General features: G+C 44.9%; 1 protein-coding gene across 2 annotated transcripts; it reads left to right on the top strand.

Moving 5' to 3' along the window:
* The first annotated feature begins 852 nt into the window (after positions 1-852).
* CENPH (centromere protein H) lies at positions 853-25,215 on the top strand. Of its 2 annotated transcripts, none has more exons than XM_075932350.1 (9): positions 853-1,105; positions 3,342-3,397; positions 6,075-6,123; positions 10,245-10,319; positions 14,615-14,671; positions 15,251-15,314; positions 16,764-16,815; positions 18,172-18,335; positions 25,055-25,215. In XM_075932350.1, the coding sequence occupies exons 1-9, from the start codon at positions 960-962 to the stop codon at positions 25,145-25,147; spliced, it is 756 nt and encodes a 251-aa protein (XP_075788465.1). In that variant the 5' UTR covers positions 853-959; the 3' UTR covers positions 25,148-25,215. The 2 variants fall into 2 exon arrangements, with proteins under 2 accessions (XP_075788465.1, XP_014427031.2); XM_014571545.3 differs by having other exon boundaries at positions 857-977.
* Positions 25,216-25,418: the final 203 nt, after the last annotated feature.

Here is a 25,418-nt window from a genome sequence, read left to right as displayed (position 1 = left end):
CCAGCCTCACACCACCACCAAGTCCTGTATATCTCAAAGTGAAGGACCCAGGATGACTGCCCCAAACTGTCCAGTGAATAGGAGGGCTCTGCTGGCAGGCTTCCTACCTGTGTGGAAGTGGCTAACATGTCCCTGCAACTCCTGAGGGAAGGCTAAGGAATTGTAATGTTCACATGGTTTTTATATGTAAATTAAATTTTTTAAACATTTAATAAAATATCTTGAATGAGGTCTTAAAGCAGGCAGAGAATTACTTACATGCGTTGCTTCCTTAAAAAGATCTGTATTTAAGCAAATGACTCTTAGACCTCAAGCAGGTTTTGCACAAGCTTCACGACTAGCGCACTTAGCTGAAATGTTGCAAGTGCATTTACAAACCTGCAGCAAGCACAAAATGTTGCTACTTCTTGGTGTTCGGAAAGCAAAGTAGTATTTATGACTTCACTTGGCTAGCACAGTAAAGTGAGCTGGGTATGAAAGCTGATGAAAGAATGGACCTGAGTGGGCCAGGTCACACAATAGATTGTCTGGTCTAAAGTAAAAAGTGGCTGGTAAAATATGTTAAACATATTGTTCAGGTTAGCCATGGTGGAGTGTGGGCTGGACAGTGGATCCCAGAGCACAACATTGCCCACCCTGTCCCAGGAGACCTATCCCTAGACACTGCTTTGTCTACCAAATCCATGCTAGGAAGTAACCCGCTTCTCCAAGCTGGGTACTTTAAAACCAGCGCTGGAGCCACGCCCCCCACTCTACCCTGCAGGCTCGCCCCTTCCCGCGAGGACTATCCTCCCATCAGGCCTGAGAGGAGAATGCCGATTTACGAGCCCGGAAGTGACCGGATTTCTGGTCCTAGGCAGAAGTAGCCGTTGGCCGCGTTCATCGATGGCGCTGGTGACGTGCACTGCGGCGGGCGGTTTGAAGGCGTTGAGCGGTCGGGCGTTGTTGTTGCCGCGCGGATGGATCCGCTGCAGCGAGTGAGGGACGCGTCCAAGGCCCTGGGGAAGCTGGCGGCCCCCAGCGGGTCCGTGGAGCCCGGGGCCGCCCCGGGGCTGGGGGCGGCGGCGGCGGCTGGCGAGAAGCTGGACCTGGGGACGCTGCTCCGGTGAGGGCCGCGGCCCGGCGCTGGGGGAGCTGTAACCCGAGTCCCTGTTACCCCAGGGACTGCGCTAGGGAATCGCGGCTGCTTTCGGGAGCCTGTTTTGGGCCGGGGCCATTGACCCACAGAAATATCAGTCGGGGCGGGGCCCCAGGCAAAGCAAAACTAAAAAGAAAACCCTCAGGGATGTGGCCCGAACTCAGCAGCAGAAAAAACGGAGGGACCCGCGAGTGAGGCGCATGTAACTCAGTGCCAAGGCTCCCCTCCCCACTTCAGCCCTGGGGACGATGCCAAGGGTCAGGGCTCCCCTCCCCCGGCTTAACTCTTCTGGGGGGCCCAAGGCCCTCTTAGGCTCTGTGGTGGGGTCAAAACTGAAGGCCTCTGTGTGGGAGGGGGCTGCTGGTGGGTACGTGGCATGGTGAAAGAGTGGGCTGAGGGTAGGGATGTAGTAGTGTAGTCAATTAACTGACTAACGGATAAGAAAAAGTGTATAGGTTAATACTGTAGACTACATGCATTTTCCCTCTACCCTGCCAGGAAATTTTTTAGCAGGCTGGCCAGCAGCTCAGCTCAGTCCCAGCTTACGATAAGCAAATGCTTATCGGATAGTTGAGTCGACTAGTCTATTTCCCCCACCCTTGCTGCCTCTATCAGATAGAGGCAGCAAAGTGCAGTAGAGAGGGAGTACTTCAAAGCGGCAGCACCGCATGGAGCCCATACCTGGGCTCTGTGTGGCACTTCCCCCTTTGAAACGCCACCGTGGCGTTTGCATGGGGCCTGGGGACAAATGGGGACTCCCCAGCTGATCCCAGGTTCCAGCGCACAGAGCCTGGGGTCAGCTGGGAAAATGCCCCGGGCTCCATGAGAGTGCTGCTGCTTTGAAATGCAGAAGAGCCCGTGCTGGGGACTCTTGTACATTTCAAAGCTGGCACGCTGTGTGCAGCCCCAGGCTGAGTTCCGCATTCCAGCAGTGGCTCTTGTACATTTCAAAGGAGGAATGCAGAAGTGCCTATCAACAAGTAAATTACTCAATATTTAACATCCTGAGTCTGGGACCCACCCCAGCTGTGGCTCTGCATTTAAAATATGTTGGGAGCCAGGCAGGCAGCAGCCTGGGTCAGTTCTGACTTGCACCTGGTCCAGAAGCTACGACCCCTCCTCAGATGGGCTGCTGCCACTCCGCACTGCTGCCTCTCTATCAGAGGCAGCAACGTGGGTAACAGGCAGCCACTCCACGAAGGGAGCTAGCTTTTAAACTGGGTCCCCTCACAGGCAAGCTCTCTCTGCTGATACAGAAGCAGCAGCATGGAGTGGCAGGGGGCGCCTCGGGAGTACGGCCAGAGCGCACTAGCTGCCGGCCTCACCCCCAGGGACTATAGGATAGTTGAGTAATCAATAAGAATTCATGAGGTTGACTATTCAATTAACCGATATTTAACATCCCTAGCTGAGAGAGGGTGAGGGAGGCAGCTTGGGGTGCGGAGTCTGGGAGGAAGGAAGGGTACAGGAGGCGATTGGGAGTGCAGCGTTCGAGTGGGAGGGAGGAGACAGGGAATGGAGGCACCTACCTAGTGCAGCTCTCAAGGTGTGCTGCTGGTACTACTTCTTAGCATTCCCATTGGCCAGAATTCCTGGCCAATGGGAGCAATGGGCATAGAACTTGTAAGCAGCACAGGGGATAGAACAGCTCTGTGCTACTGTACCTGGTGCAGAGCCCGCAGGCTAGATGTAGCAGCAGCTTGCCTTCATCCAGCCCACGAGGTTTGGGGCTCCCCCCAGCACTGGAGATCTTGTGTTGGCGCTGCAGCCACGGGGGAGGGCACTGAACCTTGGCAGCCCTTCACATGGCAAAAGCGCCAGCATCATCTCCCTCTGCTGCATGATGGAGGAGCCCAGAGCCTTGCAGGCTGTATCAAGGCAAGCCACAGGCTGTGTATACCCCATCCCTGCTTTAGAATAACCAATGCTGTTAAAAAAACAAAAAAAAAACTCCGGAACTTGCACATGTTTTGCTGGGTATGCTGCAAAATACACTTTTAATAGTGTTTTTTGAAGAGGGCTGAAAGTATACTTCCCACAATAACAAATGTGTGGAAAGGAGGTTTTTTTAAAATGTCTGACTTCCTTTTGAGTGTTTGGGTTTTTATTGAATATATGATGTGTTGGTGTCTAGAGCCTTGGATTAATTTTTTTTAAGGTTTTAAATGTAAATATTTTTTAACTTCTCTCTTTCCTCTTCTAGACTAAGAGAACAAATAAAACAGCAACTAATGGAATATAATACAACATTTCATGCAGGTTAGTCTCTTTGTTTTGCTTTCTTTGATTCCTGTCCATTAGCTTTGCAGTGATGATGGAGCCAAATGAATTCTTCTGTCACTTTCTGTTTTATATCACTTTCCTGGCTTCATTCATATTTAAACCTTTTTTTCTTTAAAAACAAGGAGGAGTCCTGTGGCACCTTAAGGACTAACAGATATATTAGGGTATAAGCTTTCATGAGTAAAAAACCACTTTGTCAGATTCATGGAGTGGAAATCACAGAGGTAGGGAGATATGCTAGTACATATATATCAAAAGAAGGGAGTTACTTATCAAGTGTAGGACCAGTGTAGGCCAATTCAGGAAGGGTGGAAGGATAGCTACTTTTAAATTCAGTTACTGATAGGGATGTTAGAGTTTAACTGGCAAACCAATAAGCATCAGTTAATGTTTTCCATTAAACTCTGCCCAGCAGCCAGCAGCAAAGCCTCTGTGGGAATGAAGCCAGCAGCCCCTACCAGCCCAGCTCCTGAAGAGTTTTCGCTGTATAAAGCTTATTTAAGCTTGGCACTTGAAAGCCCGCAGTAGGTGTAACTACTAAGATTTTTAGCAGCCACATAGTTACATTTTTAACCAATGTTTTACTTCCCTAGCTATTGAATGTCCAGGGAGGTTAAAGTGTTCTTCTATTGTTTTTTGTATGATACCTTTCTTGATGTCTGATTTGTGTCTCTTTATCCTTTGATGCAGAGATTGTCCAGTTTGGCCAATATACATGGTAGAGGGCATTGCTGCATATGATGGTGTATTAGTAGATATGCAGGTGGATGAGGCCCTGATATTATGGTTGACGTGGTTAGATATATGGACAAAGTTGGCAATGGGGTGTGTTGAGTAGGTTCCTAGTAAGGAAGTAATATTTCGATGAATTGGCTAATTGAATAGCTTTCGCCTTTTCCCCAGAGCTGTTGCTACACTTCAAAGGTAAAAGCGCTGTAGGGAGCACGGGGCCAGAAGGGAACTTAATCAGTCCCCAGACTGGCCTCAAGCTGCATGCAGCATTTCAAAGAGGCAGCGCCGCATGGAGCCTGGGGTCTGGCCCTAGGCTCCATGTGGCACTACTGCTTTGAAGCACCCCTCTTCTCCCCGCTATCCCCTGCTTCTTTCTGATAGAGGCAGCCAGGTTGGGGGGGGGGGGGAGGAGTGACTAGTTGACTAGCATGTCAACTATCCGATAAGTGTTTGCTTGTCGGCTAGTGTTTGCTTGTCGGCTAGTCGTTCACATCTCTAGTTCCTGGATGAGTGTATCTGAGATGATAGCCAGTTGGTGATAGCCAGTGGTATTCTGTTGTTTTGCTGTTTGGCCTGTCCTGTGGTAGGTGACTTCTGAGTATTCCTCTGGTTCTGTCAATCTTTTTCTTCACTTTCCCAAGTGGTTGTTTTAGTTTAAAAAATGCTTGTAGGTGTTTATCTCTGTCTGAGGGACTGGAGCATATGTGATTCATTTGCAAATTTAACATGATCGCATTAGAACTGAATAAGGACTTTAACATGATCGCATTAGAACTGAATAAGGACTTAAAATAGCTATCTCACTACAAAGACAATTTTCCCTTTCCCCATCAACTGCTGGGAGTGAGCCACATCCACCCAGATTGAATAGACATTGTTAATAATGGTCCTATACTTGAGAAGTAACTTACTCTTTTTGATTAGCTAGCACATATATAGCTACCTATGTGAATTCCACTCTGTGCATCTGACAAAATAGTTTTTATCCACAAAAGCTTATGTTCTAATGCGACCTGTTGGTGACCAGGGTCTCGACCAGTCGATCGCGAGGCGTCCTGTCCACCCCGCCCCTGTTTCCCTCTCACCGCCGAGAAGCCCCACTACCTACCTCAAGTGAAAATGGAGGTAGTGCCAGCTTCCCGGAGGTGAACAGAAGTCCTGCCGCTTAGCGCCACTTCCAGCGATTCTGAAAGTGCGCTAGTTGCTCTGCTGGGTGTACTGCGGGAGGGAGCATTGGCTCCCTGCACCGCGCAGGAGTGGTGAGACAGCCCCGGGGCAGGTGCATGCAGGGCTTCCCTGTGCTGGGGCGCGGGAGTTGGCGCCGGGGCAAGCGTGCGCGGGGCTTGCCTGCACTGGAGGGGTCAGCCCCCTGCGCCGGTGCACATGCGGGGCTTCCCAGCGCGGGGAGGGAGGGTTCGGCCCCAAGGCAGGCGTGCGTGCGCGGGGATGGGGGGTCGGTCCCGGGGCAGGCATGCACTAGTTTCCTTCTTGAAGGGGGGAATCCTGGGAGGAGGCAGATGCAGGGGACTCTCTGCCTCTACTGGCACCCTGCTCTCCAGCTACAGAACTCTGTCCCCACTCCCCTGTCTGATATTGTAATAGTAAAGTAATAAAAGATGAGAAACTATTAGTACGTGTAAATATTTTAGTTTTTGTTTACAAACAAGTTGCTTCTTCAAATTTTTATATCAAATACCTTGTTCTTGCTCTGAAAATCTAACTTCTTTGGTTGCACAGTTATAATCCTATGCCAGTGGTGCGACTTTTTTTGAATTTCACATTAGACCCTTTTCAATATCATCACAAAGTTAAAACTGTAATAAAGGCTTTCAGAAATCTGTTCAACTGAGCTTTCACATATTCTGTGTAAACAGAAATTTTTTTCAATCTAATTAACTTTAAAAATACTGTTGATTTGCAGGTGAAGAAAGCATTCCTGACCAAGCCATAGAAGAAAAGCTAATTGAAGCGTATGTCTTCTGATGATTATTTTTAACTTTTTAAAATAGGGATGAGGGGGAAACAGTCATAAGTTCTATTCTTTCTTCTCTCTTTTTAATAAGAATGTTGGATTACATATCAGAGCTTTAATTTTACTTGTGGTGTGCTTTGGGGGGAAAGGAGACACAAACTTCTCGTCCCTTAAATATTTTTTCATATGATGTGGATTCTACTCTCTCATACCCATAGTCTTCTGAGTGTTGGCTGGAGTTAAGCTAAAAATATCCAAGTGCTAAACTAAATTCCATTTATGTGCATCTATGATAGTATTTTGCCTACGCTAAGCATTCAGGCAGCAAGTTACATTTAGAATCCAAAACTACATTGAGCTTTCAGGTTAATGTGGGTTTTTTATTATTAATTATGCTTTCATACTAAAACATTTTAAAAAGAGAATGAACTCTTGTAACAGCGTGTAATCAAAATATTTCTGATATAGGAAAGCCTCACGTTACGACGGCCCAAGTTGCAACCCCCCACACTTACCACCATTTTTGTAAGTGCGGAAGGGGCCGAAACCCCTCAACTTATGTCCTCGGCCCGTATTTATGACGGTGCATGGCGCCTATCGTAAATGTGAGTTCGATTTATGATGCCCCCAACTTGCGATGCTTCCCCAGGAACTGATCATGTTGCAAGTCGGGGGCCGCCTGTATTCTCTTTAAGCGTTCAGATAAATATCAGAAACTCCACAGATGCTGTTTTCAAACAAATATTTGCAGGGTTCTACGTGTGGCCTGCAAGACATTTTGTTTACCATTGCTCTTGCACAGGATTACTGTATTCCGCTGGTTACTCACATGTGTTTTTTCCTACTGGTATTACTAAAGTGACACACATGTAAAGCCAGGGCATCTGAAGTGAGGTGCATGCTGTGAGTCCCATGCGCTCCCTCTGAATCCAATAAAAGCACTGCTATGATTTAAGGATGTGAATGATTAACTGGTGAGCATCACCCAGTGAGGTTAACCATGGCAGGCCTAGCATGCCGGTTAAGCAGTTTATCGGTTAAACATAACATTTTACCAGTTAACTGATTTGACTGGGTTTTACATCCCTATGGGTATGTCTACACTACAAAGTTAGTTCGAACTAACAGATGTTAGTTCGAACTAACTTTAATAGGCGCTACACTAGCGCTCCGCTAGTTCAAATTTAATTCGAACTAGCGGAGCACTTAGTTTGAACTAGGAAAACCTCATTTTACGAGGATTAAGCCTAGTTCGAACTAGCTAGTTCGAATTAAGGGGTGTGTAGCCCCTTAATTCGAATTAGTGGGAGGCTAGCCCTCCCCAGGTTTCCCTGGTGGCCACTCTGGCCAACACCAGGGAAACTCGTCTGCCCCCCTCCCGGCCCCGGACCCCTTAAAGGGGCACGGGCTGGCTACGGTGCCCGTGCCAGGTGCAAGCCTGCCAGCACCCAGCCAGCAGACCCTGCACCTGGCACGGATCGAGCCACCCACCCGATGCCCCCCAGCCCTCTCCCTCTTCCCGGGACCAGGCTAGCGGCTCCCGGGAGCTTGCCCAGGACCGCAAGAGGCGGGCACCCGCCTGGGCTAGTGCAGACATCGTGGACCTCATCCACGATCTCCGCACTAGGCACAGGAAAGTGGCAGGCTTGGGCAGGATAGCTGCCAGCTTGGCCACCCAGGAGCAGGTGTGCAAGAGAATCAAGGGGGTCCACTGAGACCCCCGACCCTGAGCCCTGAGCTTACAATGGCCGTCCTGGGTCAGACCAAAAATCCATCTAGCCCAGTAGCCTGTCTGCCGACAGCAGGCAGCCCTAGGGATCCTGGAGGGGATGGACCGAAGACAGTGACCAAGCCATTTGTCTCGTGCCATCCCTCTCCAGCCTTCCACAAACCTTGGGCAGGGACACCACTCCTACCCCCTGGCTAATAGCACTCCATGGACCCAACCTCCATGACTTGATCTCACTTCCTTTTAAATTCTGTTCTAGTTCTAGCCTTCACAGCCTCCTGCAGCAAGGAGTTCCACAGGTTGACTCTTTGCTTTGTGAAGAACAACTTTCTGTTACTAGTTTGAAGCCTGCTACCCATTCCTTTCCTTTGGTGTCCTCTAGTCCTTCTTTATGGGAACTAATGAAGAACTTTTCTGTATGCACCCTCTCCACCCAACTCCTGCTTTTAGAGACCTCTATCCTGTCCCCCCTCCGTCTCCTCTTTTCTAAGCTGAAAAGTCCCAGTCTCTTTAGCCTTTCTTCATATGGGACCTGTTCTCAACCCCTGATCATTTTAGTTGCCCTCCCCTTTCCCAGCCTCTCTTCCCCTCTCCCACCTCCTTTTCCCAGTCTCTCCCAGTTTTGTTCAATAAAGACAGATTCCCTTTTGGAAGACACGTTATCTTTATTTTGTACGTCAAGAAGAGGGGCTAGGTAGGGGTAAGTGGAAGGAGGTGAGGGAGGAATGGGGTACGAGCCCCCGATGGGGAGGACTGGGCTGGCTCTGCGGGCTTCTGGGGGTGGAAGCTCTCCTGCAGCCCCCCAATTGCTCCCTCTCCCCAGATGGCAGCCTGCGGCAAGTGCAGCCGGGCTGATGGCCGAGTGCTGTGATGTGCCCAGTGTGGGTAGTCCGGGCAATCCAAGCCAGGACTGCTTTGCAAGCGGGGCACCCCTGAGAACTGTCTGTCCGGGGTGGGGGTCGGGACCCTTTAAACGCAGCCCTCGGCTAGCCTGAGACAGCATCTCCACGCTCTAAGTCCTCCTCTGATGCCCTGCCGGCACTGCTTCCGGCCATCCTTAAGCCCGGTTCAGGGTCCACTTAATGTGGACATGCTAGTTTGAATTAGCAATACGCTAATTCGAACTAGTTTTTTAGTCTGGATCCGTTAGTTCGAATTAGCTTAGTTCGAATTAACGTTGTAGTGTAGACATACCCTACGATAGTTTAATCGGCACACCCTGCAAATTCTAGGTGCACAAGCAGAATTAGCAAAACTACCCTTTCCCGGGAGACTGTCTTAGTTACCACAATCCTGTGGCCCACTCACTATCCTTGGTTTCCCATCACTGAACTAGAGGATTTTTCCCTTATTAGTATTAAAGATGTGCTGCAGACAATGAAGGTAATGATGATTCTTAAAGAAAAGGTCACAAGAATACCTCACAGTAGAGCAGTATTTCCCAATTTTATTTGGCCACGGAACCCTTTTAAACTCGAAAGAATTTTGCGGAACCCCTAATAACGGCAACTGGTTTGACAGCCGAAGCTTCAACTTCGTCCAGCGCGGCGCTAGTCTATTCGTATTCAGTCACCCACGTGATCCACGCTCCCTGAGAGTGAGTACGGGGATTTATGGTGGTATATAACAGGCGATTGCACCACTGACTGACTGTATGTGCAGCGCTGAGTAGTGACATCATCGTCCCCACTCTCTGGCTATGCTGGCATTACACAGAGACACTTATTGAGGCAAACACAAATGAAAATTGTGTTCAATAAAATTCATAAATGCTTAAATATATATATTTTTTTAAATCATGAAATGTTCTTGTAATGGAATTTTCTTGCGGAACCCTTATTTTCACTTCGCGGAACTCTGGGGTTCCATGAAACACCATTTGGAAAACTGCAGTAGAGAGTCTAGGCAATAAAGTGTTGCTACCAGCTCCCTGTAGAGTTAGTTGGAGGAGGGGGAGCTGAATCTGAGTTAGTGGGTCTGAGTGATTCTCTTTAAGGCTGTTTTTGCGCAAAAACCTGTGGAGTGTCCACACCTCAATTGTTCTTTTGCACAAGTAAATCAGCAGTAACATGGCAGAACAGGGCTTTTGCCAGTGTAGGTAAACCTCCTTCTACGAGGCATAATTCCCTTTTGCACTACAGCTATTGTGAATGACCATCAGAGCTTTCTTGTGCAAGAGCATCCATACAGTGTAGACGCTCTCTTGCGCAATAGCATATCACTTTTGTGATGCGCTTTGGGATACGGATGTGCTCTTGCACAAGAAGTTTTTGCACAAAAACTCTTGTGCAAAAGGCTTCTTGCACAAGAAGCCTGCAGTGTAGATGTAGCCTTCGTGTGTAACTTGCTTGTTGTCCATAAAATTCTTCTGCTATTGCATTTGTTTTTAGTACTACAGAAGATCTGGAAAGAGAAATGGAACAAGTGAAAATCTCCTTTCACAACAAAACACTGGTGTTACAAAGGTAAAGCTTTTAAACTTTTTTCTAAAATTTTGTTTAAATAGTAACAGAAGTCCATAAACCTTTATTAATGCTGAACCCGTAAATGAGAGTTGAAAGTAACATCTGAAATGTTTGTATGGTGGTGTTGTATTTTAGGGTGCAATCCACACTAGTAAGTTGGTGTTACTACCTGCCCTGTACTTCTGTGCCCTAAATGCTTAGCTCTATGGCTCTCAGCCCAGATGCCAACAGCCAGCAAACAAGTATCCAGTATTAGTTCAGCATTCTGACCCCACCAGCAGACCTAGAACACAACTGCCCCATCCTGCTCTCCACTAGCATTGGCTAAAGGTAAATTTCTTACCAATCTCTTCATCCATGACAGACTTTCAATCACAACATTGCACAGAAGTACAAGATGCTGGTTTCTCTTGTCGTCCTAGGTGAAAAATGTATATCTAAGCAAGTTTTTCACTTATATTGAATTCCCAGAGACTTCAGTTCCCTTGGCTGCAAGAACTCTGTTCCCTTGTCTATCCAGTAATGAATGCTGTCTTTTCTTTTCTTATATCTGGCCAAACTCAGTTTTGTCTTCAGGCTCGGATGACCTCATGCTATTCTTTCTATCCTGCTGACTTCCTGTTCCGTTCCTCATTTGTATGTAAATAGGACTTCCATTGTTTTTGGCCATCCCTTGCTTAATTTCACTGGAGACAGACCATTCCCTTCCTTCATGTCAGGGAGAACATTTGTTTCTCTCTGTGTTTGATCATAGGCTTTAAAGTATAATCTCTAATTCCTCATATTATTAATATTTTGGTGAAATGCATGTATTAATCATCAATGTGGTATTGGTTATTATAAAAGACTTGTTATGCATTATTACTATATTATAAAAGTACATCATCAGTTGATTCAATTACTTATTCATTTGAGGTCTGTGCTCCTACAAGAGGCTGTCCCCACTAACTAGGTGATGGGTTTGTTTTCCTTTTATGAAAATTTTACTTTGTTGTCTCTGCCTGATGGTCAGTCTGGTCAGATAAATACATGTGTCTTTGTCTAAGGCAAGCTGGGCTTATGCATTACTTGCCAAAACCTTTTTAAGAACATAATTCTAGCACATATCCATAACTTTGTACACATCCCCATACATCATGCAGGAATATGAATGATGAGTGAGTTGTTAGTTTTCCAAGCTCTCCTTGGCTACAAATGGCGAACCACAGCTAATGGGAGCCTCGAGGCTCCGTGGCTGCAGAGCTGGTAAGTAAACAAACCAGAGCAGCTCGGTAGCAGCTTTCTCAGAGTGGGTCCGTGGACCACTTTGAGAAACACTGGTTTAAACCTTTCACCAAGCATATTCTGGTGTAAAAAGTAGTGCACTCAACTAATTTAAGTGCCAGGATTGTTTATGCAAAATTTGATTTCTGTAATTAATCGCAAAGTATGATTTTATTTTGCACAAACAAACGCTTCAAAATATATAGCTATGTCATGTCACCTTTTGGGTATATATCATAACGATAGTGTGTTAGGTGTAGAGAGTAATTTCAGGCTTGACAAGAGCTTCTGACACAGCATAAGGAATCACCAATAGGTCTCTGTCACAGGTGGCCAAAAGGAATGTAGACAAATATACCTTACTAGATGGACTTACCCGGCGTTGCTCAGGAAACCAGAGGAACAAAATTTAGGAAAGGGGGGGACCCTGAGCCAGGGATCCACAGACCTTGGGAGCTGATGGCTCCTGGCCCACTCCTGACCCTCTGAGAGCAGCAGGACCCTCCTCCCCCCACGACCAAGCAGTCAGCCCCCAGGAGAACAGTACACAGTCATGCAGCCAGTAGCAAGGGGACTTCTCTTTGCAAGGTTGGCTCAGGGATCCACCTGCCCTGCCTTGGCAAGCAAAAACTCAGAGCTTACATCTAACCCCGATGGTGGAACCAGACACAGAAGAGCCCCACTCACAGTATGAACAGCAGCTAGCTGGCTTCACGGCAGTGTGATGCATCGAGGGTTTAACCCGGCCCCGCTGCCTGCGCTGCAGCAGGCACACAGATTCCTTCTACTCGGATAAGCCCAGCGAGCTGAGCAGAAAGGCTGTCCAGCTTTGGTTTTGGTTTCGGGGGGGGATGGCAGGTGGGGAGCGATCCTGGGTGGAGGGGAGGTTACATGCGGGAGGGGTGCCCCAGCTTGTGCCCAGGGCTTCAGGTGCTGCGGGGGGCAGGGCGGGTGCCTGAGGCATTGTGCGTAAGGGGGTGGGGGCACTGCGTGCCGGCGGGGGGTGGGAGAGGGTTGGTTATGTAACCTCGAGGGCGGGAGGTGGCAGGTCCCGGGAGGCTACATGCAGGAGGGATGCCCCTGCTCGCGCCCAGGGCTTTTGATGCCGCGGGGGTCAGGGCCGGACCCCCGATCGGGTTCAAAAGTACCTTAAAGCCTTCTCCTGGATGAAAGGTTATCCCATACAAAATTTGGTTGCAGTAGCTCTTATAGTGTCCATGTTATTAGCGCACAAACTTACAAACATTCTCCTTTATATATTAGATAGGGTGGTACTTGGACAGATGTGGTGGAAGAAAATCAGATTCTCTGTGGGGCACAGGCTGGCAGTTTGGGAGATGGCAGGTGAGGGGTGGGGAGAAGAGGGGCGCTGTCTACGTGGGGCATGGTGACATTTAAGGAGGTGGCGGGGGAAGGGTGGGGAGGAGCGGGATGCTGTCTGTGGGGCACAAAGTGACATTTAAGGAAGTGAGGAGTGGGGAGGAGCAGGGCGCTGTCTGTATGGTGTACAGGCCAGCAGTTGGGGGTGGCAGTGTGTGAAAGAGCTGACCTCGCTCCCCCTTCCTCCTTCTCTTCCCCGCCCCTCCCCCCCCCAAGTGTCTGGCCCGGCGCCAGTTTTAACCATCAACGCCCTTTTCCACTCCCTTTTCAACGCCCTTTTTCCCTGCTCTCCCTGGGTCCATCTGCCCGCCAGTTTGCGTGCCGGCTGAGGCGCACCTGCGCCGTGAGGGGGGTCCTCCGTGTGCTGCCTCTGTGCAAGCACCCCGGGCCCAGAACAGTGGCGGCCTGGCAGCACATTGCCACCGCCGGAGCTAGTACAGGGGGGGAGGAGAGAGTGGAGCCCCTGTCACACCCTCCCACAGTACCTTAAAACCTTCTCCTGGAGGAAAGGTTATCCCATGGACAGTTTGGTTGGTCTTATAGTGTCCAAGTTATTAGAGCGCAAACATACAAACGTTCTGCTTTATATATTAAGGATAAAACAAATAATTCTCCAAACTTAAGTCATGGCAGTGACTTGATCCTGAAAAGATGCATTTTCTCATTTAGTAAGACTTTATATGAATATAAAGTTGAAGGGATTGTTAACATGAGACATTACTTGCCTGCAATGATTTATGCATGTATAGGAGAAAGTGCGGAATTAACTAATTCAGCCCAGTTGCAAAGAGGAATTCTGCTTAAGGAAGTACTGAGAAGGGGTAACCCTCAAAGGAACCAGGAAGAATTTCTGGTCCACAGATAGATAGTTTTCAGGCATAGGAAAGAAGAATCTCCAGAAGGAAGAAGACAGAAACTGTTGGGCTTACTCTGAGTTGATGAACGTTCCTTGGTATATCTGAGTGAGCTTCTATCTGGGGAGTGAGGATGCTTTGGAGTGACCTCGATACCATTACAACAGGGGTGGGAAACCTTTTTAGAGTCAGGGGCTGCTGACCCACAGAAAAATGGGTCCAGAGCTGCTCATAAGTAAAAAGAAAAAAAAAAAACCACCCCTCACTGACATGGCTCCCAACTGACATTCCTCCCTCACACCAGAGCCTTGGAGGGTCCAGGCTAGTAGAATTTGTGCACGGACTCCCCAGTGCTGAGAGGGAGCCCCAGGTCTTAGGAGCCAGATCAAGACAAGCTGGATCCAGTCCCCAGGCCTTAGGTTCCCCACCCCTGCATAACATAAGCCACCAAATTGTTCACTCTGCTTGTGTGTAAGACCCTTCCCCCACAATCTCTATCTATCTTGTCTATTTAGACTAAAGTTTTCTGGGTTAGAGACCATTACTCTATGTACAGGGCTTAGCACATAGGACCCTGATCTGTTAATGGCTCTAGGTGCAGGAGGGAGCATATTCTATTTTTATGGTAATTTATAAAGAGAATCCTCGGATATAATACTTTTTTGGGTATCATCATGTAAAATACATATGTACCAAATACATTAAAGGAGAATCATGTTCAGAACTCAGTTTGTCTTTCAGATTTATCTCTAGCTTTGTCATTAACTAGAAATTTTACTCTTTCCCTGTGACATGTAGGATTCAGCTTATGGATGCCCTGAGAACCAAACTTCGATATAATGATGGTGACTCAAAGTAAGGTGCTTTTTTATGAGGTAAAAGGGGGTTTGGAGGGATGAACCTGACACTCCAAACTACCTCAGTCACTTTTAATATGCTTTCCTCTTTCTGTTTATGGCTACACTGTAGTACAATTTGGTTGGGTAACTAGAAAATGGTACTAAGATGATGATGTCTGACCAGTTGGCTTGGATTCTCTTCCTTTCTATTTGAGGAGATAAGTGTTCCACTTCCATGATGCCTTCACCATTAGCCTGAAGGCAAGAGTTCTAGTCACTTCTTAACCCAGGTCATCTTTTGCATAGTGTTGCCAGTGTTGCGTTAATGTTTAGCAAGCTCTGTGCCTTTTGCACAGAGTTAGAAGTGTTGACCATTAAACCCTGCTGATCTGCTATGAATGTAAAGAAAATATTTAATTGATATATTGAACTGTATTTAGCATAAATATGCCTACTTTTACAAATATTGAAAGCACATTATGCTTTTAATGATGCTAAAGGAACAACCTTCCCTCTAATCCCAAATAATTATGGTTAAAAAGTTCACAGTGTTAACTTTTATGGTTTGGTAATTAATTATTTATTCCTTCTTCAGGTTGATTTTGGAAACTGTAAAACACATCATAATGCTTAGTACTGCAATCCTTGAATCTCAGCAGGCAAGTATCCTTAGTATTTCTAATTATTAAATTGTTTTCAGACTTCAGTGGATTGCCAAAATAACTGTTTTTAAACATAGTTCTGAAAGGTGATCTCATTCTTTCTGGAGAAAACCCTTTGTCTAAACTGTTGACTGCCTGGGTGTAAGATTATGTTTATATTGAACATATTGTGATAAAGATAATAAATGCTGTAGATTTGTTTGAAACAGTCTGTTGGAAATTAATCTACAGAAGTTTAATAGACTGCTGTAGAGAGGAAGGGACATTAGCCAGAGCAATTTAACTGCTGGCAAGAGCCAGAAACATTAATGCATTAAAATCTGCTCTAGGAAAGGAATGCTTTTATTTTTTGTAAAGGCATTGTGTGTTCCACATTTACAGTTTGATGTAGTCTGTATTATATTTAGTCTATTATTCAAAAGATACTTTTCATAGTGCTAGTTGTAGATTCACAGATCTTACGGTAGGACTGGGTTGGATCCAGTCCCATGCTTCATTTCATCCAGTGCATAGAAAGTCTCGGTGCTACAAGTTGGAAGCCAGGAACCTCCACGTACCCCTTCAGGGCTGAGGCCATGAGTGCCTACTCACAGATATGTCCCCTCAGTTACTTTCCAGGATAATTCCTTGTCCTGCAAATGTGATCAGCTTTCCTTGTTTCTAGATTTTGCAATTGGCTGTATTAAAATGCTTATCATTTGACTGCACCTAACTTAACAAGTGATTCAGATTGTTCTGAGTAAATCTGTTTTTTACATTATTCACCACTCCACCAATTTGTCAGCTGCAAAGCAGTGATGTTATATATTCCTTCAGATCATTAATCAAATATTGAAGAGCACTGGGCCAAGAACCTCCAGAATCTTGCTAGAAACCAGTCATTAATGGAAAATCATTACAAATTAAATTTCTGAGATCTGTCTACCGGTTTTTAGTTTATCTAATACGTGCGTTACTGACTTTGTATAGTTCTATTTCTTTTAATCAGAGGATTATGTAGTAGTAAGTCAAATGCAGAACTGAAAAGTCCAGCTGGATTTTTTTCCTTATTCATGCATCACCACCTTTAACAAATATTTTGCAAACCAAATTATGCCCTTAGTTAAAACTGTGCAGCACTGTTGTGCTCCAATGTAATGAAGGGCAGAACTTGAGAACCATGAAAATGCACAAGTGGTCCTGCATTTGGAACTTAATGATTCACAAACCACAAAAAAAAGTCAGAGTAACAAAATATTTAAAAAAATCACTGACATAAACACACAATTGAATAGACAATAAGTAAGTCTGCTCAGTAAAGTCGCTTTTTACATAGATCTGCACTTTACCTCATCTTGTTCTGTTAAATGTATTTTGTGTATAGGATTATTACCTGTTAAACATAATATATTGTTAATTTGTATTTCTAATATCAAGAGGTTATAAAATCCTTTTTCTTAAACACAGCAAGCACGTGAGTTGGAAGAAAAACTGAATGAGATTAAAAAAAGGAGATTTGGTAAGCATATATTACTGCTTATAGGCTTGAACTTCCATACATGGGGTGCCCTTAATCCAGGAACACTCATGGTACAAAGGAGGAAATAGCTCTTTGTACTGCCATTCCCCCTCTCCTCCAGCTGGGGGAATGGCAACGCAGCGATGCACTTTCCTTGAAGCTTTTCCCTGCCAATCCTAGAGCGGCAAGGGCGGTGCCTGGAAGCAGCAGAGCGCGCTGAGTTTGCCAGGTCAGGGAGGGTGCTGTGGGATATGGACATGGGGATGGCCCCACCTCCATCTCCATCCTGCCCAGACCCTGCAGCGCCCTTCCTAGCCCAGCAAAATCTTTACTCTGGCATACCCTGTTTCCTGGCGTTGCTAGATTAAAGAGGTTCAAATGTATTGTTTTGCATGGGTATCGGGTGAAAGCCCAGCTGGGGAAGGCAAGCCCCAGCCCCCTCCCTTCTGCCCAAGGCTTCACCCCTGGACCCCCACCTACTCTGAGTCAGCCCTTCTTGGTGGCCACATGGAGAGCTGGGGCTGCTGCGCTGTGGCCTCAGCCCTCCCCGATGGCCAGGGGGAGCAAGGCTTCTGTGCTGCAGCCCTTTCCTTCCCCGCCAGCGGCCCCAGCCTTAAGACAGTCAAGTGTGTAGGGAGTTTTGCTACCTTCTGTATCTTTCAGACTGTAAGCTCAAACTTTTGTGACCAGCTTTAAAAAGTGTCTTCTGACAGCCACATGCAACAGCTTGTATAACTGTAAAACTCCAGTCTAGATGTAAAACTTCCTAAAAATTAACTGTGATGTGTACATGGAAAGTGATCTGGTATGTTGAATGTCTGCATGAAAACGGGACAGGTACTATGATTTAAAAACAATAGACTGGAGAGATTCAAAATGCAGCTTTATTTTACAGTTTTCTATTAAACCTCATTTTAGTGTGCTTTAGTACAACAAACCCTTATTACAATACTTCTTTACATACCATTTTATCACTTTACCTCTGTTTTTGCAGAATGGGAAAAGTCTGATCCAGAAAGATATTTAGTAGTGTAGATTTTGGGAGTGGGAGGAGAGCAGATGAAAAGAGAATTGTTGTAACATGCCTACATGACTGGGCCCAGGGTTCAATATGATTTCTTTAAAACCATTCTTAAACTAAATTACTATATTGCATGTAGATCTTTACAAATATAGTGGGAGGGGTTTCCAAACTCTTCCTGGAATAATCTCTTCACAGAATCATAAAAAATTAGAGTGATCAAAATATATTAAGCAAGATGTGACATTTTGCCAGTCCAGGAGTTGTTCCCTGCAGTATATTTTCTAGAATTTTGTGCAGTCTAGTTCTAACTTCATTTTCTATTAACTGAATAGCACTAAAGCAAGCTGGAGAACACACATTGCTACAGATACACACTCTGAAGAAAAAACAAAAAGAGGAACTAGAGGGCATGGAAGTGGGTGAAATGTTAAAGAGAGTATGTAGAAACTTGCAAAAAGAAACACAGATGACTACATTAATTCAAAATATCTTCCAGGTAACTTAATCTGTTGCTTTGAAAATAAGACAAATTTGTAAGTCTTATTTCTATTGTCTCAACCAAACACAATTTATGAACTCTCTGTAGCACCTGCTTTGATGGTGGATATTTACTTGAGAGAAATACTACACAATCTCTAAAAAAAAAAAACCAGTCTTCTGATTAATTTACTTTTTTAAAATTGTAATGTTTATAAGTGAAAACTAGACTGCATGTAAATATGATTTTGGTATTTTAAAGACTGAGAATCTGAAACTGTCTTAATTGTTTTTGAGCTATTACTTATTTGTAGAAATGATGTGTACCAGATTTTTATCCATTTGTTATCCCTTTTCTGATACTTAAAGATATGATGGATCTCTGGAAGAATCCCAATAAGGAATGAACATGGGATTAAAAGCCTAGGGGGGCAGAATGGGAAGGAGCATGTTTTGAAGGGTTTGCTATTAAGAGGAGAGACTGATGACTATTCTCTCATTCTGTAAAGATGAGTGGCACTGCACAAAATGTCAAAGGGAGTCCCATACACGTGTGTATTGCTATCCTATGTTTACCAGAGGTTGATGTGGATGTTAGCATTGCATTAGTAACTCCATAGTTAAGTATGAGAAGGTACTTCGATTCTAAGGTCCTGATCAAGAACCCACTGAAGTCAAGAGAGATTGCCATTGTCTTCAGGAGGCTTTGGATCAGGTCATAAGTACCTATTTTCTTGTGTGGTTCTGCATATGTCCACTTGGGGTACTGTGCCACCTTGTGGTGCCTTGCTGAAACACTCTAGCAGCATCAGCTAGAGCATGGGTTCCCAAACTGGGGTGCATGCCCCCCGGGGGGCGGGGCACGAGGCAACTCAGCCTCACCCACCCCTGTCAATCCCACCCCAAGTTTTGCTGCTATTTTTTGGGGAGGGGAGACATGAGGGTTTCTCAAAAATCAAAAAGGGGGCATGATGTGGAAAAGTTTGGGAACCACTGAGCTGGAGCCATGGTTCTTAACCTGTCTCTTAGTCTGTAAACTATCTAAGGGGTACACTTAGACTGAAAGACTTTGAATTCTGTTCAGTCTGTTTTCCGTCTATTATATATATCCAGATAATAGATTTCCAAAGGGATCTGCACTTCCATCTGAAAATATTTAGGGGTTTTCAATGAAATTTTTGAGAACCACTGAGTTAGAGCACTTTTTTGCTACCTGACCCTTCCTTCAGCATCACTGATGTGTACTGAAGGCAATATTTTAGGGGCAGTGCCATCCAACTGATGTGAATCTCTTCAGTCTCATGGCTGGATTCTGGGAAGATGGCTAGGCAGGAAAAGTACCCCTTAAATCCAGCTTCTCCTGTTTCTTTATAACATGGATCTGAAAAAGAATCACTGACTAAACGAACAGCTCAACACTATTGAGAGAAGATGCTTCAGTGAATGCCTGGGTAATTTATCTCCTGGGTGTGTAATCTGCCAGATCTTTACTTCTAGACCCATAAACATAGGAAGACTCACCTTCAGCTCCTTCTGAAGGAACACCTTGAGGCCAGACCTTCTGGATCTAAACAGTCCCATTGATTCAACATTTCTCCAAAAAAGGTCAGTTTTGGTGTGTATGGCACCTTAACAGCAAAGGATTGGAAATTTCTAAGAGGCTGCATCCACAGTCGGATTTGAGGATACACTAGTGGTGCTAGAGGAGTGGTAAAGAGACAGTTTGGCCTTTCTCATCAATATCATACCTCATGTCTTACAGCTTTCCCCATCAGGAAGCCAACATTAGAAGATGTGGGGTGGGGTCATTTTACAGATCCTCCTATTCTCCCTCTTCCAAGAACCACTGGATGTTCTCCATATAAAAGACAATTTCCCATATCTACTGCTGGATCTTTTGTCCCTGGTTCACTATCTCTGATCCAGACCCATATTTTTACCAAGAGGGAAACGGAGGAAAAATGCAGAGACTAACCATGTGATTGGGACATGCCTTTAGTTCTCCCTCTTCCTCTTAATATCCCACATCCTAGTTGCTAGGGAGACTGGTAGCACTGGGACCAATGATTGTACTGGGGGCCACCTCAGGAATTTTTTCAGCTATTTTTCCACATGGATGGAGAGGTAATGTCTCATCTGTGAAGGATGCAGAAGTCCAGAGATACTCTGATTTGACTCTTCCAGCTCTATTGATATTACAGGCAATGATTCATACAGTTTTGTCCAAGGGAGAAGAGGAGGAAGTGGTAGCTCCCCTCTTTTAACAGAAGCAGATGGATATAGATTATGAATCAGATATATCACCTGACGAACGTGAGGGTAATTTCAGCCTCTTCTCCATCTGAAGACTCTATGCAGTTCCACAATCTATCTGTAGATTAACTCTACCTGAAGTACCTTTTGGAAGAGACTTCTTGCTTGGTATTCAGTGTCTTTGGTGCTAACAGCTAAGAGTAGGATATCCTTACCCATCATGGATGGACTGCTATAGCCAGACAGACCTAGTTTGTCTACTGTTGCATCATTAGCCCATCGTCAAAAAAGCAGATGACTGTTCCAGATACCTTCTGAAGGTTTATCTTATGTTTGTGCCTACCTGTGTTCAGTTCCTTGGTTGTAAGTGTTGCCAACAAAAACACAAGAAAAGTGAGCAGATGCACTCCATACCTGCTGATTAAAAAAGGGCAAAAAGATCAAGTTGTCAGGGAGAAATGTGTTCTCTTCCTCATTCCTCTGTATTAGGGTAATGAAGTATGCAATCATGGCCCATTAGCAATTCCATTTATTGGGTGGGATTTTTTTTATTTTTATAGGACCTGCTGGATGACAGAAAAAGTTGGCTAATGCCTTCGTAGTAGAAAGACAAAATGTAGCTAAACATTTTATTTGAGCTGTTTCTGATATTTCAGACTCTGCTGCAAGAACTGTCATCTGTGACCAAAAGGAGATTAGCATGGCACTGTTCCTTCTCCTTAGCTATGGACACTAATTTCAAAGACCTCTTTTTTTGAAGGGGGCAGTTGGTTTAGTGGGAAAAACCAAATGAGTTACTACAAAAATGTAACAGATGAGATTGATGGCTTATAGTCCGGGTCTCAATCCCTCTCCTACAAGGAAGCCCTCCTTTCCTTTTTAAGGTACCAAAAGCCATCCTGCCTGCAGTCCTCGTTGTCCTATTTTTTAAGAGATGATAGACCTCAGCAATACTAGCACCCAGCAGTTTCTCAGAGTCAGTTTGAAGAAAGCTTTTCAAATCGAGGTTTAAATCTAAACAGTCCACTGCACCATTAGCTTCCTCATCAGGAAGCTTCAAGCCCCAGTTTTGACGAGAGGCAAGAGTCAAAAACCAGTCAACTTGTAACAAGGTGTGCAGTATTGTTGGGGATGGTGTTCCTGATAGCCTGTAATCTGTCTTCATGTGGAATGTTGGTGTAAAGAGCTTCTACATCCATGGTTGCCAGGATGGTATTTTCAGGTAGATTACCGATGTTTTGTAGTTTCCTTAGGAATTCAGTGGTGTCACAAAGCTAGGAGTGCTGGTAGCATAAAGTCTGAGGGAGAGAGTCAATATAGCCAGATAATCCTATAGTAAGCATGCCAGTGCTTGAGATGATGGGTCGTCTGGGATTTCCAGGTTTGTGTATCTTGTGTAGAAGATAGAAAACTCCTGGTTGTGGATTTGGGGGGGATTAGTTACAGAGCTCTGCGACTTTGTCCTCACCCACAACTACTTCCAATTCAGAGACAATTTGTATCTTCAAGTCAACGGCACAGCCATGGGCACTCTCATGGCAACACAATATGCCAACATCTTTATGGCTGACCTTGAGCAACATTTCCTCAGCTCTCGCCCCCTAGCACCTTTACTCTACTTAAGTACATCGATGACATCTTCATCATATGGACCCATGGGAAAGAGACCCTTGAAGAATTTCACAAGGATTTCAACAAATTCCACCAAACCATCAACCTCTGCCTGGATCAGTCCACATGAGAAATCCACTTCCTTGACAATACACTACAATTAAATTATGGAAAAATTTCCACCACCCTATACCAGAAACCTACTGACCGCTACACTTACCTTCTTGCCTGTAGCTTCCATTCCAGCCACATTTCTCAATCTATTGTATACAGCCAACCCCTAAAATGCAACTGGATTTGCTCCAATCCCACAGACAGAGATAAACACCTACAGGAGCTATATAGAGTATTCTTAAAACTGAAATACTCACCCGGAGAAGTGGAAAAAACAGATCAACAGAGCCAAAAAAGTACCCAGACATGAACTTCTTCAAGACAGGCTCAAAAGAGAAAACATTAAAATTCCACTTGTCATCACCTACAGTCCACAACTTAAACCCCTCCAATGCATTATCAACAATCTACAACCTATCCTGGAACATGACCCCTCACTCTGAGGCCTTGGGGGGAAAGGCCAGTTCTCGCTTACAGACAACCCCCTAACCTCAAACAAATTTTTTCCAGTAACCAGGCAACACACCTCCATCATAATCAACCAGGAACCCACCCCTGCAATCAGCCCCGGTGCCAACACTGCCCACACATCTATACCAGCAATTTCATCACTTGACCCAACCACATCAGCCACCAAATTAGGTTCATTTAACTGAACATCCACCAATGTGATCTATGCCATCAAATGCCAGCAATGCCCCACTGCAATGTATATTGGCCAAACTGGACATCTCTGCGTGAAAGAATTAATGTCCGATATCCAAAAAGTCAGTACAAAAAAACCTGTTGGAGAATATTTTAATATTCCTGGACACTCATGAATGGATCTCCAAGATGCAATTTTGTTTCAGACCAATTCCACAAGCCAAATCCACAGAGAAGGGTTGGAACTTAACTTCATTCACAAGTTTAATTCTTATTCAAATGGTATGACCTGGTATATTGGATGGCTCACACATTATCTTCCACTGTTAATGACTTAACCAAACAATGAAGGTGCTAACTGTTCTTTATCAGCCTCTTGTAATTATTTAGTCTTTAAGGGTACGTCTAGACTACAGGCTTCTGTCGACAGAAGTTTTGTTGACAGATACTGTCAACAAAACTTCTGTCGACAAAGAGCGTCTAGACTACATTGAGTTCTGTCAACAAAGCAAGCTGCTTTGTTGACATGGTAGTGTAGACGCAAAGGACAGTTTACATGCAATAACACCTTCTGTCGACAGAAACTCTGTCGACAGAAGGCATTATGCCTCATAAAAGGAGGTTTACCAGCGTCGACAAAACTGCTGAGTTCTGTCGACGTTATGTCAACAGAACTCAGCGGTAGTGTGGACGCAGGTATAGTTTTGTCGACAAAAGTCCACTTTTGTCGACAAAACCCTGTAGTCTAGACACACCCTAAGGTACTACTAGACTAATTGTTGGGGTTTTTTTAGTTTTTCCTGTTACAGACTAACTTGGCTACCCCTCTGAAGCTTATATACTCACTGTCCCTCTTTTCCGTCTCCCCCCCCCCCCACACACACACTTTTTTTCTTTCTGCCCACCTCCTCCCCCTCCCTCCTTCCCTTATTTATTCTTGGGTCAAGATTATTCTTTATGTAACTTGTTCCTTGAGCAGTGTTGCACATATCTATTCCACAACCCATTCTTTGTACCCTTTCTATTGGAGCTATTCTGGTAGGAAGGAACAAAGACGATTTGGGGGTAGCACAACTTGCTATGCCTGTGCAGTGTGCATGATACAGCAGAGGGTGCTCAGGCTTCTCCATCAGGTACTGCGAAGGGTAAAGCCTCACTAGCTGCACACTGGAGCGCACAGACATGTACAGTGGAACATCTTTTGAAGCAAACAAGTAAAAATAGTTACTAGCCTCAGTTTGAGATGGCTCTGTATGTTAACACTTCCCACCCACTTTACTCTCTCTGTCAGAGACAGTGTTTCATTCTGTGTGTCTGGCTTTGTGGTGAAGGGGCTGAGCTCCTTCCCCACCTCAATTCCTCATATATAGCCTTGCCCTCAATACTTCATTGATACTGAAAGGAGGATAGGGGTGGGAGATGAAAGTTCTCTAGCTGATGCTGCTAGAAGGTTCTACCACAAGGTGGCACAATACTGCAAGTGTGATTATACTGAATTAGGTACAAGTTGCAAGTAAGTAACCTTCATTTTTGTAAGCACTTGAATATTACTGGTATTTGAGAGGAGACCCTTTGGGTTGAAATTAATACAGGTTGAGCCTCTCTGGTCTGGCAATATCGGTGGTTCAGCATGACTTTAGCCAGATGTCCACTTATGATGGGTGTGGTCAAGCTTCCCACAATCCCATAAAGTTGGTTTACAGCCACCAGTCCTGTATTCAGTATTTTGTGCTGTTTTTTAGCTCTAATTTACTCCTAAACATCGTCTAAGAGCTCAGTAAGAAGTGGGAGTGTCGGTAATGCTGGTAAACAATACTGACCTCCCATGGTCCAACAAATTCTCTGGTTTGGCACTGGTCATGTCCCAAGAGTGCTGGACTAGAGAGGTTCTTCCTACTCCCAGCACCAAAATCATATACAGTGTTTAAACAACATTTTCTGTGTTTTGAATGATTAAAACTTGAGATTTTTCAGTTCCTTGTTTGAGCTTTAAAAAAAAATAACTTGGGCAACTTCTTAAGTGACAAAGTAGGCCTTTAACATTTTAGGTTTTGTTGTTTTTTTTTAACTGGTTTTCCTGTAGAATTTAAACTAATTATATTTGTCTTATTACAGAGCATCATTTTTGGCAGTAAAGTCAACTGGGCAGAGGATCCTATTTTAAAGGCAATTGTTCTACAACTTGAGAAAAATGTGAACAGTATCTGAATAAGCCAAAGTCTTTTTAAGCTATAGTTTTTATATAATATGCACCAATAAACCAGCGTTCAACTAGACTGACAAATGTAATAATAGCAAGACATCTTAAGAGACTTTGAAAACAGGACCTTTCTACAAAGGCTTTTCTTCTGCTCTAGTGATTCAGATGTACAATTACACAGTTGTTGGTGTAAAATGAAATCATTATTTTAATAACCTAGATTGTAACTTTACAGTCTGACCTGAGATAAAGGGCAGTTTGTAGTTGCTCAACCCTAGG

This window comes from Pelodiscus sinensis, chromosome 6 (assembly GCF_049634645.1).
Source record: "Pelodiscus sinensis isolate JC-2024 chromosome 6, ASM4963464v1, whole genome shotgun sequence".
NCBI classification, from domain to species: Eukaryota; Metazoa; Chordata; order Testudines; family Trionychidae; genus Pelodiscus; species Pelodiscus sinensis.
The sequence above is the reverse complement of the archived record's forward strand: the minus strand, read 5'-3'. Positions and strand labels throughout refer to the sequence as shown.